The 15,577-nt window shown below is 42.6% G+C and overlaps 1 protein-coding gene across 1 annotated transcript; it reads left to right on the plus strand.

Moving 5' to 3' along the window:
• Nucleotides 1-217: 217 nt before the first annotated feature.
• On the plus strand, nt 218-5,245 carry PMAIP1 (phorbol-12-myristate-13-acetate-induced protein 1). The gene is made up of 2 exons (XM_033087484.1): nt 218-464; nt 3,617-5,245. The coding sequence occupies exons 1-2, from the start codon at nt 407-409 to the stop codon at nt 3,721-3,723; spliced, it is 165 nt and encodes a 54-aa protein (XP_032943375.1). The 5' UTR covers nt 218-406; the 3' UTR covers nt 3,724-5,245.
• Nucleotides 5,246-15,577: the final 10,332 nt, after the last annotated feature.

Here is a 15,577-nt window from a genome sequence, read left to right on the forward strand (position 1 = left end):
CCGCCGAGCGCCCTGCACCTCCCGCCGGGGGTCGGCGCCGCCGCGGGTCGGGAACGTGTTCGCGAGGTCGCGCGAGGTGGCGCGGGGTTCCCACACCCCCCTAGGCCAGGCGCGCGCACCCCGGGCCACTGCCGCTCGCTGGGGCGGGGAAAGGGGCGGGCCTGGCGTCTAGTTTCGCTACGTCATCGGGAAGTCCCTGTAAAACGTGAGCGTGGGCTCTTGCTTCTCCCCAGAACCCGAGGTTCTCGGCTACCCACTGAGTGCCGTCTCCAGCCGGCTCCCATCAGGTCCAGCCCGCCCGCCTGGCGCGCAGCTCGCGTCCTGTAGACCCCAGGGTGCAACCCAAGGTTGGGGGACTGAGTTCCCCGGAGGTCTGCAACAGACTTCCCGCCGGCTGCTCGCGGAGATGCCTGGAAAGAAGGCGCGTAAGAACGCGCAGCCGAGCCCCACGCGGGCCCCGGCAGGTAGGGACCAGATGGGGTCCGCGGCGATCCTGGCCGGGGTGGGGGCCGGGGCCGGGGTCGAGATCTCAGTTTGGGTGGGGTCAGTCAGTCTGCTCTGGGCCTCAAGGTCCGGCGGGGTCTGCGTCCTTGCACGTGTTGTAAGGGCGCCTCCTGGAAGTTCTTCAGGGGTTTTACCTAGGACTGTGGAGACGGCGAGGGAGGGAGCCCGGTCTGGGATTGGGATGCAGCTGCATTTTAGCGGATGCAAAAAATCTCCTCTACGCGCGCCTTGTGTCCCTACTTGCCCTGCCGCAGGGCCACCGGTGGGGGGAAAGTGCAAGTGCGAGCGTCGGCTACGAGGAAAAGTCATTATCCCAGCAGGTGGGGAAGGGAGAAGCTCCGGGAGCCGCCTGGCCTCCCAGCACTTCCTAAGGCAGGGCCTCACCCTTCCGAGTCCTGGGGCGTCGTGGGCCGTCGAAGGCCCTGCTCCGAGCCTTAGCACTCGCTTCACCCCCAAACAAAAGCAGTGAGGACGCTTGATAACAGCTCTTCCACAACCGGCTGAAGAGTGGTGGAGGCCGCAAAGAGACCATTGCGTTCGGGGGCCCAGAAAGTCTTGCTTCTTTGTTAAGAGTACATTGTATAACATTTGAAACAATCGATATTAGTTGCGGAGTAGGGATAAAGAGCAGGAGTTGGTCCCCAGTTTTTAAGATCCTTCCATTCCTCCCCTGCCCCCACCGTAGCACCATCAAATAACTTAAGGTCAGCTCCTACCCCACCCCCACCCCTCCACCCCCCGCGCCCTTTTTATAAATCTTATCAAACAAGGCAGTCATCTGTTAAGGGGCAGTAGGAAAAAAGGCAGCAAAGCTTTGGCCTCAAAAATCCGTGTGGGCCATACTGCTATTACATCAGCTAGTAATAGGCCCCCTTTTTAACTTAGTTTCATTTTATAGAGCTCTTGGGACTTGCAAAGGAAGTGGTGCATTGGCAATTTGGCCATGGCTAAGTTGGCACCAGACTGCTCTCTCTGGCTCTTGCTTGGGAGGGAAAAATTTTTCTAAAATCTTTTGTGATGTCCAATAGTCCTGACCATGTTTTGGAAAGGTCTAAACTTGTGCGTAACCTTTACCCAGCCAATTTACTTAGTTCCCAAGAACAAGGAAGAGTAGAAAGGTCCCTCTTAAACTTAATTAGATAGTACTATATGTAAAAGTTGAGATACAAGTGACATATAGCATTGTATTAATTTTAGGGGTACAACATAATGATTTGATATGTGTGTGTATTGTGAAATAATTACCACAGTAAGTTAACATCCGTGACCACACATAGTTACAATTTTTAAAGTACATTTATACATGTGTAACTAACAAAAAGATTAAGGAAACAAATAGGGGCTATTTTCTGCCTTTTTTGGGGGGGGTGAGTGCGAGGGGTAATTTTTCCTCTTATAATTCAGGGCTTCCAAAATTGTATGCAGCGTAAATTTTTTTTAAGGATGGTAGGTTAATATATCCCACTTACTGCAAAGAACATGACTGTAAATACCTCTCAAAATGTTTGACTTGTATCCTATAAAGAATGGCACCTTATGATATTCATTAGGTCTCTTGTTAGAGATTATGAAAATTTCACCCTGCTCTTGTAACGAGAGAATTTTAAAATACACTTTATTATAAATTTACAGCTTTTCATTTTGAGCCTAAATAGGGTCTTTGCAGGGTGTGTTTACAAAATAAAACCAGATTTCAATTTGTAGTCATAATGACTTTTTTTTCCCCTTCCGCCTCCCCCACCCGCCTTCAAGCGGTTGTTTCTCAGTCTGGTTGTATAGGACACAGTTCCCTGGCCCATGCTGGTATCATGAGCCTCGTGCTCCCCCAGGCTGAGGCAGTCAGTCCCCGTAGGTTGGCAGCTCAAGGGGGCTCTTGCTGGCTGCCAGCCTTTCATGCTGCTCATGCTGGCCACCGGGGGCACAAAAGCAGCCCAGCTCTAGGGAGAGCCGTTATTCACAATATTAGCTGTAGAGGGCGCAGCTCACTGGCCCATGTGGGAATCCAACTGGCGATCTAGGCATTAGGAGCGCGGCGCTCCCACCACCTGAGCCACCGGGCTGGCCCATCATAATAACTTTTAATGTTCGTGGTCATGATCTTGAAGTGGACCAAAAGACCCTGAGTCGCTCATTGAAATATCCACAAAATTGAAATTATGGTCAGTATAGATTTGGTGTTAATTTCACTTGCTTAAAAAATTTACTTGGAAATTAGATGATAAGCAATATTTTTCTTAAATTAATATCCAGTTGATTACAGTATCTCCATCCTAAAAAAGTAGTAAATGTGTGAAGTAAATATTACTTATTTTCTGCTTCAGTTGTCTCCGTGAAGGCAGTGGATTGATAGAGGTTGGGTTTGGAGGAAGAATTTGGTTTAGAGTAAAATTTAAACTTCTAAATTATTTTAGAGAATGTGGGGTTAATTTTAGAATATGGTTTTATAAGTCTTTTATGAGAAATTTTTAGAGGTTTTTTAAGTGAGGAAAAGAATACCTTTAGATTTGCCTATAAATGAGGGCATAATTTGAGCTATGTGTTATGGCCATTTAAAAAATAAGTCCTATTGGAAAACAACACTGAAGATTTTAGAATTTGACTTCAGTTCCCCAACCAACCTTAAATGAGATAAAAAAGGATGACATCACCTGAGGCTGCCAAAGTCTCACTGACACGGACTCTGTGGTAATTGACATCTGTTCTGCTGTGTTTGACATATTCCGTTCCCCAACCAACGTTAAGTGAGTGAAAAAAGGATGACATCCTTTGCCTGAGGTTAGCAAAGTCTCACTAACTCTGTGGTATTTGACATATTAAAACTTTGTGTTTCAAGATAACATAACAATTGCCTCATCCAGGATTCTTGTTTTAAAAAATACTTCAAAGTAAATGTCTATTTTTACCTTAACTTGTTTTTCTTTGGTTTATGAGTCACAGTGCCTTAGTATATGTCACGTGTGTGTGTTTTCCATCTCACATTAAGAAAACAGGTGTAGTAAAGCTAACTTTTTAAGAGAAATGCTTCACAGGATAAATACTCAACTTGTCACGCTTGCTGGTTACAGTTTGGAATGTTGTCAGTGCAATGCTCATGTTTTGTTTTCCTTTTCAGAGCTCGAAGTTGAGTGTGCCATTCAATTCAGGAGAATTGGAGACAAACTGAGTTTCCGGCAGAAACTTCTGAATCTAATATCCAAACTCTTCCGCTCAGGAACCTGACTGCTTCTGAAGCCTTCTAACGAGGAGCCTCCTTTAAAATGAGATTCCCCAGTAGGTGCATATTTCAGCAATTAGCGGAGAGACTGCCTTATAGTGGAGAAGAATGTGAAGGTGCTCTCACTTGCCCTTGGAAATGAAGATGGAATACATCACAGTGAATTTCTACTAGAGGTTTCCCAGCAGTCATTCTTTGGGATGCGAGAACATTATAAAACCACTTTGTTTATTTTAAAGCCAAAATTGAAGAGCTTTGAAAATGCAGAATGAATTATTTATATGTTTTGTTTTTGCTTAGAGAATTGTTCTAGTATTTTTGCTGAAGGTTGCTGCCTAGCGTAGTGTAAGAGGAATTGACGAACTGATGAGAATGTGGGCAGGGACCAAGAAATAGAGTATGTTCAGTGTTTATTTCTACTTTGGGATGACAACTCCAGAACAATGTGTCATATCTGGTTTATATATATATTATCTTGTTAAAAGTAAAAATTGCATTCTAAGAACACTGAATGTCATAATGAATGTTGATTTCATAGGTCACTACAAAATATAAAATAATTTGATAATTTGTTTCTTTTGACTTTACTATGTATTACTTCTGTTCAGGTGAACTTTAAGTAAATGTGTCCCTGTGGGTCTTAACTGAAAAGTATGTAATTTGAAAAATTTGATAGAAGTTATAGATAGAATTTATTTGATAGAGTGTTTCTTGGTGCCAGTAAAATTCTTGCGGTTGAATATTAAAATATAAAGAGCGTGGGGAATTTGCATAACCAGGAATAATTTTTAAAAAGTGAATTCAACTTCATACTGCTGCAATTAAAACTTAGTAAAACAAATATTCTAAAGTAACCATAAAAAAATGAATGTGTTTCTCAAGTTTCTAAAATCGAAAGTTCCCTTTCTCATACTAGTCAGCGTGTATCCTAGAAATAGTGATCTTTTAAGAGAAATTAAGCATGTTTTCATAATTGGGATGTACTTAAAAAAAAAAAAAGGAACAGATTGCTCATCCAGAATGAAAATCCCATTTATATATATAAACATACATTTTGCAGAGTGATATGTAGCTTCTGAGAAAGGTTTCATGCATTTTTTTTTTTAAATTAAAAGGCCAGGCTATCAACAAAGTCCCCAAATACATATTAAAAAAAGTGATAGTTCAATTTCAGCAAGAATAATCTTATTTATTTTACCTATTTATAATTAAAATATTTTTGGTTTAGTTTAAAAATGTATATTAAAGTTACAGTTGTGGGTTATGAGACAAAGGTTTTATAACTACTTGAACTCTTATAGTAAGAATGTTTTAATATAGACTATAGTCACTTTAGATAAAAAAATTACCTCAGCATCTATTTTTCTTCAGTATTACTTAAGGCGTGAGTTTATTTAGTTGGAAAGATTTTTGTATGTGTGTGCCTAGAGGCATATCCTTTGCCATATGGATATTTATGGTCTATAATTATATTTATACATGTATATATCCTTTTCAAACTGTATACTGTAGCTGTAAACCATTAAAAATTATCACCATTGTCTTTTGTGTTTAGTTTTTCATCATGTAAGCTACTGAGTGTTCATTATGAAACCAAAATATTCTATCTTAACTGATTTTCATCAGCAGGCACTTTTTGAACAAACCATCACCTCCGTTGCAGTTCTGTGGTAAGAGTATACGGGGACATTTAACATGATCTCTGCTGTCCGGGGACTTATATTTTAATTGGGAGAGGAAATGGTGGAAAGTAGGAAATTAATGCCAGGTGTGGATCTTGAGTGCTGCTGAGTGCCTTGCATTAACGCGGGCAGAGTGATTAATTTAACAGCCTACTGAGATTCATGATCTACTTAGAGGTATGGTGAGTCTTGGATGTTCATGAGTGTGCCAGACAAGAGGAACTTCTGGGCAGTTTCGCTTTAGTAACCTCAAAGCTTTTCCCTACTGCCCCCACCCTGAGCAGCAAGCATTGCTTCATGAGAAGCTAGTCATGTGCAGAAGTAGGTGTAACTCGGTGGCCTTCCTGTTCCAGTGAGAACTGAAACCATATCCCCCAGGAGCTTTGCAACTTTGATCTAGGAACCACATCTTCCACCCCTGCCCTCAGAAAGTCTGCTGAAATCATGGAAAGTAAATTACCTTCTTCCATTGTGTCATGGTCAGCACTCTGGACTCTGAAAGTAAATTGCCGCCTTAAATGGGGAGGGAGGGAGGAAGACTTACAGGAGGAAGGTGACAAGGAGAAATGGCAGCTGGAGAGCTGGGATGAAGGGCCGTGGAGACAGCCATACAAACCAGTAGCACCAATGCCACCGGCTCCCCCAGAGGAAGGACTTTGCATTGCAGGAGTACAGGGGAGATTGGTTTCCTGAAAGGTGGGATCAACCTGCGTGATTCGATTGGAGGATCACTGAAAGAGGAACTCCTGTCCCTAAAGCTCTGCATACTGTGAATTAAACCATTGGTGCTAATGAGTTTTGCTAAAAGTACCCTTGATTTTTTTTAAATAAATATAAAAGAGTAACACAAAGACTTAGGCACTATTTACAGGTTTCAGGTATGAGAACTATGTAACTTTGAAAACTATATTTTGATGTCAAATAATTCCCAAGATGTCCACATAATTGTAATTGTATCTGATGGCTGACAAAAAGCATCTAGGAATTTAAAAAAATACTCTGACTTGCATTTATGTTTAAAAGAAAACCTCAATAGTCTTGTACATTTGAAAAATCTATCTTTTATTATCTATCTATCTGAGTAAGTTGTTCTTCAATCTAATGATCCCGTGCACTGTGATTTTGGGTTTTTTAACCCTTTGCAATTATTACACACAGACACACACACACACACACACATCCTGGGCAGGAACAGCATAAACTGAATATCCTGTCAAACTACTCAAACCTTTGTCAAATGGAATGATCCACCAAGAACACAACTGAAACCTTGAAGAGAGTATGTTGACTGGTAGTGATGAGGTGCCAAGAGCACCCCACTTTGGAATCCTGAAGATGGACATTCAAAGCAAAACCATCAGTAAGCTATGTGACCCTGAACAAGGCAGCCTGTCTGAGCCAGTTATTCCTCTGAAATCAAGAGAACCAGATCATCTTTAAGGTCACTAGTGACCTGAAGGAGAAAATGGGATGGCAAAGGGGTCTGAAGGAGGTCTGCCCCAACACTCCCCATCCTACTAGCTCTGCTTCTGACTTCATTTCAGACAGGATAGGAGAGAACTAAAGGGTTTGTAACAAGAAGTAGGGGACTGGACGTAAAGAGCCCCCCCGCCCCCCCAACCCCCCAAAAAAAACTATTTTCTGAGTTTTCTTCTTGTAAACATTGATTCTACGTCCTGGACCAGACTGGGTGGGAACTTCTGGGACTTGGATGTATTTTCTTGGAAATGAGAATTCCCCCTGCATTCTGGCCTCCCTGATGGTGTGTCACTATCTGGGCTGCTTCTCCTATACAGGTAGCTAAAACTGGAAATTGGGTCACCTGAAAGACCACACCCTCCGGTGTGATCACTTGAGTATTCTCATGTAATCAGTCATGGCTCAAAGACAAAACCTTGGTCAATACAATCGGGGCACTCATGTTAGCTTCTCTTTTAAGGACTTTCAGAACTCAGTTTAAGAAACTCTCAATGAAACAGTCACACCACCTACATCTTTTCCCGAATCAGCTACTCTTTAAACACCAAAAAAAAAAAAAAAAAAAAAGAATTGCTAAGTGTTACAGTTAGGTTTTTTTTACTTAGTAAGTCTGGGTCCCAGACCACCTCCTAGTGATTAGAAACTGCACAGTGCATGGAGCCTGGGCTTGAGTTTGGGTTAAAAGTAGATTGTACTTGGAATTTCTTTTCTTTTTTCTTTATTTTGACATATTTTATTCAAAGACCAATCTGGTCACACATGGTCCAGGAACATTCAAATAATAAACCCCAAAGAAACATGTTAAAGATTGGTCTTCAAACATTATTACCAATAATACCATGCTTGCCTGGGTTTCGCAGACATAAAAACACATCCACACGTCAGTGGCCACCAAACCATTCGGCAGAGAGTCTTTAACTGTGAGCTGTTTGAAGTTACAGGTTTGTGGACAATATTGACTATTATTTTCAAGCTCTGAATAAGCTTGTAGGGATGATTGGAGGAACCAGTCAACCTTGGCATAGAGCCAAACTGTAGCCAATTGAGGTTTCGAGTGAGTCACAACAGTATTTAGCCGAGTGGGGGACTTCCCTGTATGGTGCTGGACAAATCGGGCGAGGCACGGTTATAGGATGGAAAGTCCGTGACCTCGAACGGCTGACAGAATCGGCGTTTCTTGCGTTTTAATAAAAGGCTTCTTTTCTTTTCACTGTGCTGTCTCACTGATGATCTCTAATGGCGCTTGTAAGATTTGCCCGTTTCCAATTTCACATCTATTTTCAAAACTACAAAGTTCCTCTCATCACAACTGTTACTGACTTTGGACTTTCGAATTTGCCAGTTACTCTTGAAGGACTAACGGATAAATTGCTTGATCTCAATTTTTAAATAAAATGGTGTAAAATATACTTATTTCAAACCACCTTGAGAATCAAAATGAGGCGAGAATCTGCGTGGTGTCTGGCGCACAGTCGTGCTCAGTAAATATCAATTAACATTTCCTTCAAGATGGATGGTTCGATATCAGCTTCCTTACAAAGCTATGGAAGGCTTTGCCCAATTAAGATTATTAGACGAAAATGAAACCTTTTGAAGGAAGGCAGTAGGGCAGAGTTGGAGCTGGAGAGGAAGTGGCAATTTTTCCCTTGCTGAGGACATCTGTTTTTCATTTGTAACTTGTTAGTGATGGTAAAATGTTTATTTTCATCCCATACACAATAGAGTTCATGAATACTGCTGAATTACCTGAAGCCCCTTATACATATTCATATAAAAATTTGGGTCTTGATTTATATAATCAATACAAGAAGATCCTGTCTAGTTATTTTCGACTTGATTAATTGGGTAAGGCCCTGTCAGCAGGAAGTCCTGAAGGGCTGGTGGGGTCGGGGGCTCTCACCTGAGATGAAACTGTGAAAATTCATTAATTTGGAAGACTGAGGTCAATTCCTGGCTTCTTTGTTTTTGGCTTTGGGGAACTTGGGTTGCATCACCCACAGGGTTTCCATAGGGCCAGTCTGAGTGAACCAAACTGTCACAAGACAAAAAACGATTTCCTGGTCCCCCATGATGAGCCAGGCACTTTAGAAGCATACTTTTATTAGTTCATCTAACGCTCACGATAGTCCTATTTGGAAAACATGACTATCTTTCTCACTTTATAGTAGGGGAAACAGCCTCAGACAATCAGCAATTTCACTAAATCAACTGACACGTGTGTGGAAGACACAGGATTTAAACTTGCTGTTGGCTTCTCTAGCCACCACAAAACAAGTGCCTCCCCTCGAAGGGTTGGGGAAGGGCCCCTATTCCAGAGCAAAGCTGGTTGTTTTCCAGCCCAGAGACTCATAAAATACAGCCAAGTTTTATACCCTTGGGTTTTCTGAGACTGGAAGGTTGATTATTAAACCAGAGGATATGTGAAAAACACTGATAAGTGAAACAGTCACACCACCTACGTCTTTTCCCGTTCGAATGGCTCTCGCACAGCATTGCATTACAGCTAGTTGCTTTCCAACATCCCCCGATGAATATGCAGCCTCTGGAAACGGTCTCACGTTATTCCTAGAGCGAGCGGTCGGGAAGGTGATGATGGCGCATCTGGTCCCCGGAAGGGACTTTGTGATGGGCGAGTACAGAATTAATTCTGAAAAATACACTCCCCGCCGGCTCGCTTTTTACGAGCTAACGCCCAAGCAGCACCTACTGAGAAAGACCTGCAGGAGCTATTTGTAATGGGAAAGAAAAGGATTCAAAAGAGACTGTTAAAACAGCAATTTGTGTGTTTTGTCGGTTCCTCTGTATCCGGCCCTATTTCAGCAAAGCCCTGCAGAGGTTGGGAAGGAAGAAGTAATTGCTGCCACCACCTTTTTTTTTTTTTTTTTTTTTTTTTTTTTAACCAAACAATAGAGAACATCTAAATGAACCAGCCTGCATTCTTGGTGATTCATTTGCACAAGTGTTGGAGGAAGGGCGAGTGGTTTTACCAAGGTTATTTTTAGTAAGAGATTCCCAGATCCTGTCTTCAGGAAACATACACATTTATCAGTTCATCAGAAAGCAGAGGGGAAAAACAAAACGCCGCCTTTGCTCATTGTTGAAAAAAGATACCCATACAACACAACACGGCACGTGAAATTAAAGTAAGAAAAGACACTTCTTTCCTCCTTTTGAACGTTTTACTGGTGTCGCATCAAAAAGAATAGATTTCTGAGACTTAGCAAATCAAGACCAAAACTTTTAGGTAATTTTTAAAATGTAGTTGACGAAGAATATAAGGAAGTCGGGCGATTACTACACAAATGACTCTTTGTGGCTGTGGGAAAGTACCAGCCTGGATGATAAATCTAGGCTCTTTCAGCGCTAACATACGAAAGGTATTGGTAATACAGCCTAGATGTGGCTTACTTGTAAACCACACTTCATCAAGAAAAAGCGAGTGAAATTAAAAAGTGTATTTTTCTACATGTTTAGAAACACTGTTATACTTTTCAACCCAAAACCCTGTTACAGTCACACTGGAGCTCTTATAATAAATATTGCTGGTGGGATATATAGGTATTGGCCCCTTTCTTTGTTGCAACATTTTGCCATTGCATCACTAAAGACTATGGAATGTTCCCCGCTCCTGGTTTGCCTGGGACTACCCTGGGTTTAACACTGAACGTCTCCCGTCCTGGAAATGCCTTCAGTTCTAGGCAAACCAGAATAATTGTATGGTCATAACGTGTTGGCACATGTACCTTTAGCAGATTTAACTCCGAGGAACCTCATGTAAATAAACTATATCCCACTTCTTTTTCCACTTTTGCCTCATTTGTGAGAAGGTAAAACCCTGTGGAATCACATTTGTAAGGGGATTAAAGGAGGTCGTGGATGAAATGCTTTCAGGCCAGGGCCTGGCCGTTAGTAAACCCCTAACACATGGTTGCTGAAAAACATACTCGGGGGGATTACAAAGAGTTTACAAAAGCCAAATGCTATCATGATTTTATTGAAATTATCAAATACATTCTGAGTGAAGAGATGAAGCAAACATCCTCTCTGCTGTGTGGCTGTTACAGGTTAACAGAGGAGACAGATGAGCATGACCAGATGAAATAGCTGTAAATGGTCCAGAATGAAGTCATAAACCTTCTGAAGGTGTTCACTGCAGAAAAGAAAAAAGTCAAGTAGGGTCAAGTATTTTTTATTTCAAATAAAGAAAGACGTTGTTGATCAGGTATTTCACTACCAAAAATCTCCAGTGACTCGGAAGTCTTCATAGGCAGGTCTGCCAAGTTATCATTGGGCCATTTCTCCAAAGGTCAGTCTTCCCCAAACGCACTGTACCTTTTCCCATTTTGTAATCTGTCTTCCATTTCTATTATTTTTCATAGATACTGTTTCCTTAAAGCTCACTGACTGATTGCCACATCCCCGGGCCTCTTTTTATGTTGCATAATGCTCCGCCTCTTGGCATAACCTCTTCCTTTAAACTGATGTAAAATGATTAGCATACCACACCAGGCTCCTGGGTCCTCTTAACTTATTAGCAAGTTCCTCTTTTCTCTTATTCTTTAAATGTCAGTTTCCCAAGGTTCTGCTTTCATCTGGTTCTCTAAGATTACTGACCTCACATGCCCCTGGAAGTTCATCGATTTCCAATTTTCTGTCTCCATTTGGCTTCTTCCCCTGGGTACAGGCTTGACTGTCTCCCTGCTACATTTTTTCACTTTCTAGGATTTGTTTATACTTTTCATTCATTTTGGATTCCTTTTCTTCTCATCTTTGCTGCTCAAAGCTCTTTTATCCTTCAAGGTCAATGTCAAAAGCCATTTCCTTTGAGAAGTGTTTTCAGATTGCCCAGATCAGAAAAGACATTCTGTTTTTCGTTTCATAGCACATTTTTCTTATCATGATCCAACACTTCTTTCACTCACACATATATTAACTGACTTTATGTTTGCTTCTCCAACTTGATTAGAAGCTCCTACAGGTATAAAACATAGATCTAATTTAGTTTTTAATTCCCAGTATCACTTAGCAAAATGGCATTCATTCATCTATAAAATAATTTGACCATTTTTACCAAGAACTGCATTAGCCCCTAGAGATACAAAGATGAAATAAGGTTGCAGGGGGTGCAACCATCCCATGTGGGAATTGAACCGGCAACCTTGTTGTTGAGAGCTCACACTCTAACCAACTGAGCCATCCAGCCATCCCTCTGGAAGCTCAGAGGCAACTTGTCTTCAATCTAGGTTTGGAGGGCGCAGATCACTGGCCCATGTGGGAATCGAACTGGCAACCCTGTTGTTAAGAGCTCACATTCTAACCTACTGAGCCATCCGGCTGCCCCTATAATTAATTTTTTAAGTACATTGCTAAGAGGTGAGGACAAAGTGCTGTGGGAGGTCTGAGTCTCACAAAGTGTGTGTGTCATGCAGGTTGGCATGCGGAGTGTCATGTGGGGTCTCTGGTCCCGCTCCCCACATAAGAACGCAGGACATGGTGAGGCCAAAAAGGAACACCCACGGAGCCATAGGTAGGGGAGTCATACCACTATATTCTCGGTAGCGGCTGGGTTGGAGACACAGGAAGCAGGAACCACACTATCTGCAACCTGCCGTCCATTTTTCTGCCAACCAACCAACACCACTTGCTAGCTGCAACCTGCTCTTGCCAGCTCAGCCACCATCTTCTTGCTAGCCCCCATTTGCTGCTAGCGTAGCCACAGCAGGTATATTAGTGGCCAATGGCTCACTGGTTACAGCTGACGGCCAACCAGCCACAGCTGACGGCCATCCAATCACAGTTGATGGCCATTTACTACCTGAGCCAGCACCTTTCCACGTGAGGGCGGGAGACTGGAAACTGCACTCTTGGCTCTGTCCCCACAGTGTGTGTTTGTGTGTGTGTATGTGTTAGGAGCTATTGAAGTCTTCATGGAATAGATATTGTCTCAGAGGAGTGTATTAGTTACCTATAGCTATGTAACAAATTACTGCAAAATTTAACCGCTTAAAAAAATACACATTGATTATCTCACAGTTTCTGTGGGTCAGGAGACTAGATAGACATGGATTAGCTGAATCTTTTGCTGAAGGGTCTCTCATGAGGCTGCAATCAGGTGTTGACTAAGGCTGTGTGTGCTCTCACTCTGAAGGCTTGAATGGGGAAGGATTTACTCCCAAGCTCTCTCGTGTAGTTGGAAGGACTAAGTTCTTTGGCAGTTGTTGGACTGAGGACCTACGTTCCTAACTGGCTGTTGGTTAGCGAGGCCACCCTCAGTTTCTTGCCACATGGGCTTCTCCAGCTTGCTTCATCACAGGAAGTACTCAAGAAGAACGAGAAAAAGAGAGAGAACAAGATGGAAGTCACATGCTTTTATAACCTAATCATGTGAGTGACTTTTGCTTTATCACTTTTGCTACATTCTATTTTTCAGAAACAAGTCACTAGGTCTAACCCACCCTCAAGGGGAGGGAATTATGGAGGACACAAATACCAGGAATTGGGGATTATTGAAATTCCTTTTAAAAGGCTGCCCACCACCGCAGTGAGTCTTAAAGAATAAGAAGTTAACTAGCTTACTTCTCTCAGAGGAACCAGGATGAACAAATGTCTGATTAGAAAAACAACACGGCTGATGAGACATTTTGGTGCTGCTGGATCTTAAAGTTTCAGGCTTGAGAGATAAGTAGGGCCTCGTTTGTCAGGTCGGGACTTGGACTTTATTTTGGAGAATGATTGTGCTAGTAGAACTGGGAGGTAACTGGAGAGATATTGTCTTGGTTACTGTGCCTACATAAAAGATGGACTTGAAAGAAAGAAGTCTAAAAGCTGGGAAACCATGGAGGATATATTGTAGAAAGATGCCAGAGGCCTCGATGTTGACAGTGGTTTGGGGTAGGAGAAAAGGAGACAGATCTGAAATAGAGAGAAGAGGTCAAGTTGATTGACATTTTTTTCTTTCTGGATGTCTCTTCACCAAGCCCCCAGGAAGGCTGGTGCACAGATCCCTAGCAGCCCGCCTCATGTCCCAGCAAAATCCTGGGACAATTAGAAGGTGTATTACTTCCCTGGGACTACCAAGTACCACAAATTGCGTGACTTAAAATAATAGAAACATATTTTCTCACAGTTCTGGAGGCCAGAAATCTGAAATCAACGTGTCAGGGGGCCATACTTTCTCTGAATCCCGTAGCCTTTCTTGCCTCTTCTCAATTTCTGGTGGTTGCTGGCAATCCTTGGTGTTCCTTGACTTCTGGATGCATCACTCCAATGATTGCTTCCATAGTGACATGACATTCTCCCTGTGTATTGAGGTTTCACATGGTCTTTTCCTCTTCTTATAATGACACCCGTCACAATGGATTAGGGCCCATCCTAATGACCTCATCTTAACTTGATTACATCTGCAAAGACCCCATTTCCAAATAAGGTCATGTTCACAGGTACTAGAAGTTAGGACTTCAGCATATCTTTTGAGGGGAGATAAATCAATTCATAACTTCTCTCTCTAACAGTTGCCTTTAAGAAAAAAAGGTCTAGTTTAGGATAATTAGTAAACTTTAGTCAGGCCAGTTTCAACAGACTGAGGAAGTTTAGTATTATCACATGATTTGCCTGAGATCTGCTCAGTAAAGATCAATGGCAGTCATTACCTGTCTCACTTGTTGTGGTACCTTGCTAGATTAGGTCACAGAAAATCGTTTGTCGAGTGCTCACCACTAAGAGAGGAGGAAGAATATTCAGCTGGCGTTTTGTCACCTCACTATCCTTATTACTGGGCTGAGGTTCGCAGTCTCACTCATCATTTGCCTAAAGGAAAGTCTGGCCTGACAGGGGAATCTCAGGATGTTGGTGTCTCCCCTGAAATTGTGGATAAAGAGGTTGATTTTTTGTGCAGAGGGGGTCTATTGTATTTCTCAAAGGAGCCTCTGACTCGGTAATATTTAGCAGCCATTAGACCGGACTGGTGGTGGTTCCTGCGTTTAGCTGCACCTGCAAATCCCCTGTGGAGACTGAAAGTGCTCCTCCCGACCTGAGCCTCTGATTCAGCGGTTTCCAGGTGGGCATCAGTACTTTCCAAGCTCCACAGGACATTATGGTGAGCAGCGGGGCTGGGAACTGCTGCACCCGCTGACTTCTTACCCCTTTCCCTCTGGAGCTAATATTCAGATTCTGAGTCTCCCCTCCTCCCGCACCATTTAAATAAGCAATAGAGCACACCCATCAAAACCCTCAGTGCCATGGGGAGGGCTTGTTGAGGCTCACCTCTGTTATCATTTAAAATACTTCTGGTGTACATTTTAAGAACTTCCCTTTAGGCTACTGGTGATTTCTGCTGCTACACGGGTTGAGGGGAGAGATCTCTCTTTCCCACTCCCTATACCATTATGCTCTCAGGAAGAGTCAGAGTAACAGAGGGGGAACTTGCTTCGTTTCCAAGGGGGTGTGGAGAGAGGGGGGTGCCCAAACAAACCCCCCAAGTATGTGGGGGGATATCAAAGGGAAAGGAGGCATGTAGGGTGGTGAGATCGGGCCTCTACTGTGGACCTGAATAGTGAGCCAGTGCACAGACCTGTTGATTCTCAAAATGGGCCACAGTCACCTTTATAGGGTGACTCAGCAAGTTAATTTTCAGGAAGTGTTTTTCTTTTTTCTCTTTTCTTTCTTTCTTTTCTTTTCTTTTCTTTTTTTTTTTTTTTAA

The sequence above is a fragment of the Rhinolophus ferrumequinum genome, chromosome 19 (assembly GCF_004115265.2).
Source record: "Rhinolophus ferrumequinum isolate MPI-CBG mRhiFer1 chromosome 19, mRhiFer1_v1.p, whole genome shotgun sequence".
NCBI lineage: Eukaryota > Metazoa > Chordata > Mammalia > Chiroptera > Rhinolophidae > Rhinolophus > Rhinolophus ferrumequinum.